This window comes from Carlito syrichta, unplaced genomic scaffold (assembly GCF_000164805.1).
Source record: "Carlito syrichta isolate Samal-C Ts95f unplaced genomic scaffold, Tarsius_syrichta-2.0.1 Scaffold90614, whole genome shotgun sequence".
NCBI classification, from domain to species: domain Eukaryota; kingdom Metazoa; phylum Chordata; class Mammalia; order Primates; family Tarsiidae; genus Carlito; species Carlito syrichta.
In genome coordinates, this window is record NW_007034710.1 from 172,755 (window position 1) to 176,844 (window position 4,090).

The 4,090-nt window shown below is 43.5% G+C and overlaps 1 protein-coding gene across 1 annotated transcript in view; it reads right to left on the reverse strand.

The window, feature by feature from the left end:
• Window positions 1-3,109, reverse strand: part of QPCT (glutaminyl-peptide cyclotransferase) — a 25,962-nt gene extending 22,853 nt beyond the window's left edge. Inside the window, exon 1 of the mRNA XM_021712626.1 lies at window positions 2,961-3,109. Within this exon, the coding sequence (XP_021568301.1) occupies window positions 2,961-3,035 (75 nt within the window). The 5' untranslated portion in view covers window positions 3,036-3,109. The remainder of the gene's footprint in view (window positions 1-2,960) is intronic.
• Window positions 3,110-4,090: the final 981 nt, after the last annotated feature.

The following is a 4,090-nucleotide window of genomic DNA, read 5'->3' on the forward strand; positions in this document are numbered from 1 at the left end:
AGGCCATGCGCGGTGGCTCAAGCCTGTAATCCCAGCACTTTGGGAGGCCAAGGCAAGAGGACTGTCGGAGCCCAGGGGTTGGAGAATAGCCTGGGCAACTTGGCGAGACCTCGTCTCTACAATAAATAAAAAAATTAGCTGGGCGTAGTGGCACGCACTTGTAGTTCCAGCTACTTGGAAGGCTGAGGTGGAAGGATTGTCTGAGGCCAGCGGGTGAATACTGGGGTGGCCGTGAGCATGCCACTGCACTCCAGCCTGGGCGACAGAATGAGACTCTGACTCAAAAAAAATTTTTTTTTTGAAGTCTTGTTTGCCCCACCCCCACACAACAGTGGAAAATGTTACTGTGGCTCCAGTAACTCTTTTAAATGACTATGTATCTTTTTAAACACAGCAATATCTGTGTATCTTATGTACGCTATATACTGTGTTCTGTTGAAGCTAAAATAGCAATGAGGTTTATTAATTTCCAGAACCCACAGAGGAGGAACCTCAGGTCTGAAGCATGCACGGAGTTTCAGGTGTCCACCCAGTTTCCTTCTGGGGAAATGGTACGGGGAAACGAAAAAGTCTAGTGAGCATCGAAGACCTAGACTTTTTTCTAAAGAGGAACTGGACATTTTGGAAAGCACCAGCTAGGACCTTGACCTTCTTTCAAGAAAAATGCTTGGGTCTGGACATGGTGCCTCACACTTGTAATCCCAGCACTTTGGGAAGCTGAGGCAGGGGGATCGCTTGAGCTCAGGAGTATAATAAATAAATAAATAAATAAATAAACAAATAAATAAACAAATAAATAAGTGGTCTGAACAGGGGGAAAATTAAAAACTAAGAAGAAGAAATGAAATGCTTGGGGGATGAAACGCAGCAAATATTGTTGAAGTGAATGACACGTGCCCCCATCTCCAACTGGGGCCTGAGAAGATGGAGAGCCAGAGAGCTGTGTGTACAGACCACAGGGCAGGTGCCTCCCAGCTCTCCAGGAAGAGGATGTCGAGAAGTCTAGCTGATTCTGGCCCCATCACTCGTCCACATGTAACCTTGGGCAAGTCCATTCATATACCTAAACCTCAGGCCTCTGGTAGCACTGCTGTGAAGACTGAATGACATGATCTGTGCAAAAAACTCGATAGAGTGCCTGACCTGGAAAAAGTGCTCAGAGAAGGCCTACCACAGTCATTCCTATTCTACTCTCTGTGTAAAGCTTCCCTTAGGGTCTCCACCATCTAATTCCCTAGGAGAAGCAGGCGGTGTTGGGTCAGAAAACAAGAGTCTACCGGGGATACAGACACATGGCTGTTTAGGCTAGACCTGAGGGGCAGAGGCCACACACTGGGTAGAAAGAAAGAGCCCGAGAGCTGGGCACCTGGGCCTTGAGGGTCTCACTCTAGGTATAGCAGTGGGTGCTGAGGTCTTTTACCTGAAGAGTTAGGCAGGCAAAGGGATCTCTAAAAAGTATAGGAGGGGAGGGTTCCATTCCTTCCTAAGCGGTCCCTTGAAATGAGGCTAGTTTGAAAAAACAAAACAAAAAATAGGCCAGGTTCATGTCTGTAATCTCAGCACTTTGGGAGGCCAAGGCAAAAGGATTGCTTGAGCCCAGGGGTTTGAGATCACTCTGGGAAATATAGTGAGACCTTGTCTCTACAAAAAAATAAAAAATGAGCCAAGCATGGTGGCATGCACCTGTAAAGTTCCAGCTAATTGAGAAACTGAGGCAGAAGGATTGCCAGAGCCCAGGATGTCAAAGCTCTGGTGATCTGTGATCATGCCTCTGCACTCCAACCTAGGCAACAGAGAGGGAGGCCCTGACTCAAAACAACAAAATAAAGACAAAACCAAAAAAAAAGCAGCTATTCAGAGGTGAGGTTTCAGATTGCTAAGAATGACTGCCATGAAGAAGGCAGAGACACCCTGGAGGTCCACCCCCACTTATGGTTTATTCTTTGGCTTATTCGACAGCCCTGGTCTTCCAAACGGCAGTGGCAAAATCATTGGGTCTAGAAATCAGTTTAGTGGGTCATGGCCAGCATTTTTCAAAAACTAGTAAAATAGAATTAACCATATCAGAATGAAATGCAGGTAATAAAAGTGAGTAAAGCTGGGCAGGATAACTCGTGCCTGTAATCCCAGCATTTTGGGAGGCCAAGGCAGAAGGACTATTTGAGACCAGGAATTGGAGACTGACCTTGACAACAGAGTGAGACCCTGTCTCTACAAAAAATAAAAAAATTAGTTGGGCATGGTAGCACATGCCTATAGCCTCAACTACATGGGAAGCTGAGGCAGGAAGATTGCCTGAACCAAGGAGGTCAAGGCTGTAGTGAGATATGATTGCACCACTGCACTCCAGTCTGGCTAAGACCCTGAGTAAGTCCTTGTCTCTTAAAACAAATTAATTTAAAAAGAAAAGGATGATTATTTTTCATAAAACTTTTGTATCAGCTGAATATATCAATGTGTTTATGTGTATAAAGTGTAAAATCTATTTTACTGTGAGTCAGAGTGAGAAGTTTGAGAATCACTGTCCTGGTGAAAAAGCTTCTCGCTGGCCTTAACTCTTCCACCAGGGAGAGTTTCCACAGGGAGAGTAAAGACCTGACAGGACAATGACCCACTCTTGGCCCAGAACCTTCAGCGAGGACTCTCTAAGTCTGTTGATGTTGGTTATTTAGGATTCAAGAAAGCTTGGTTTGGAGCCTGGGGTATGTTACTGACATGGTCAAGAGTTAAGGGCTTAGCACCCTGTCTGCTGCTGTACCCCACACAGAGATTTCACACATAAACTGATTTAGATGAAAAAGTATCACTTAATTCAGAATAGACATTTCTTGGTAGCCTATTGGGTGAATAAGGAGATGACAGATCTGGATCTTGGACAACTCAGAACCTCAGTCATAATGTTATCCCTCATGTGAAAACAAGGTATTCAACAACCTTGCGGTCTGGTGCCATGTTCTCACCTGACGGGCAGCGTAGCTTCCAGGAGATCCCGGGTATCGCTCTATCAGCAATGGCCGTAAGTCATTTTGCCACATTTTGGAAATACTGGTGCCTTCTGCGACTTGCCGAAGAGATGATGAATTCAAAACGGCTGGTTGATGATGATTCTGAGGATTAAATAATATTGGTTAACCGGCTATCATTTCATAATATGCTTAAAACCCTGATACACTTGCAACTAATTGCTTTAAACCTCAAAATAAAAGAAAACTTTTATGTCAAATGAGGTGAATTGAACTACTCAACTCTAAAATTGGTCCCTTGTGGGCCATGTGTGGTGACTGTCACCAGTAATAGCTTGGTGGTCAAGACAAGAGGATCACTTGAGGTCAGGAGTTTGATATCAGCCTGGGCAACACAGTAAAATCCTTTCTCTGCATAAATTTTTTTTTAAATTAAAATTGTCCCCCTACATCTAGAAAGTTAAACAAAATTTTTGATGACTTATTTTAATTAACATAATGCAACACTTTGGGACGCAGGGCTAAGAAGATTGCCTGAGCCCAGGAGTTGGAGACCAGCAACATGGCTAGACTTCGTCTCCACAATAAATCAAAATATTAGCATAGTGGTGTGTGCCTGTAGTCCCAGTTACTTGAAAGGCTGAGGTGGAAGGATTGCCTGAACCAGCAGGTCAAGGCTGCGGTAGCTATGAGCATGCCACTGCATGCCAGTCTGGGTGAGAACTTTTATGAATTTTCATACGATGGCTTTTTAAAACCAATGTTTAAAAATATCAATTATTTGTCCCTTGTTCATAAGAAAACCAATTTTTTAAAAATTCCAGCTAACAAAAAAAAGTATATTTTGTTGGCATAAATGCTTTATACAAGGCAGTGTGGTATTACAGAATAAGCATTGTCAGGGAAGCTGGATTGAAAGTTTCTGACTGCCATTCATAAGCTGTATGACCTTAGGCAGGTTCTTAACATCTCATTCCCCCCCAAAAATATAAAAGAATTCAATTCAGATCCACACTACCCAATATGGTAGCCCCATGAGACTATTAAGAGCTTCAGGTATAGCTAGTCAAATACTTTTTTTTTAAGACGAAATCTCACTATGTTGCCCAGGCTGGTCTCAAACTCCT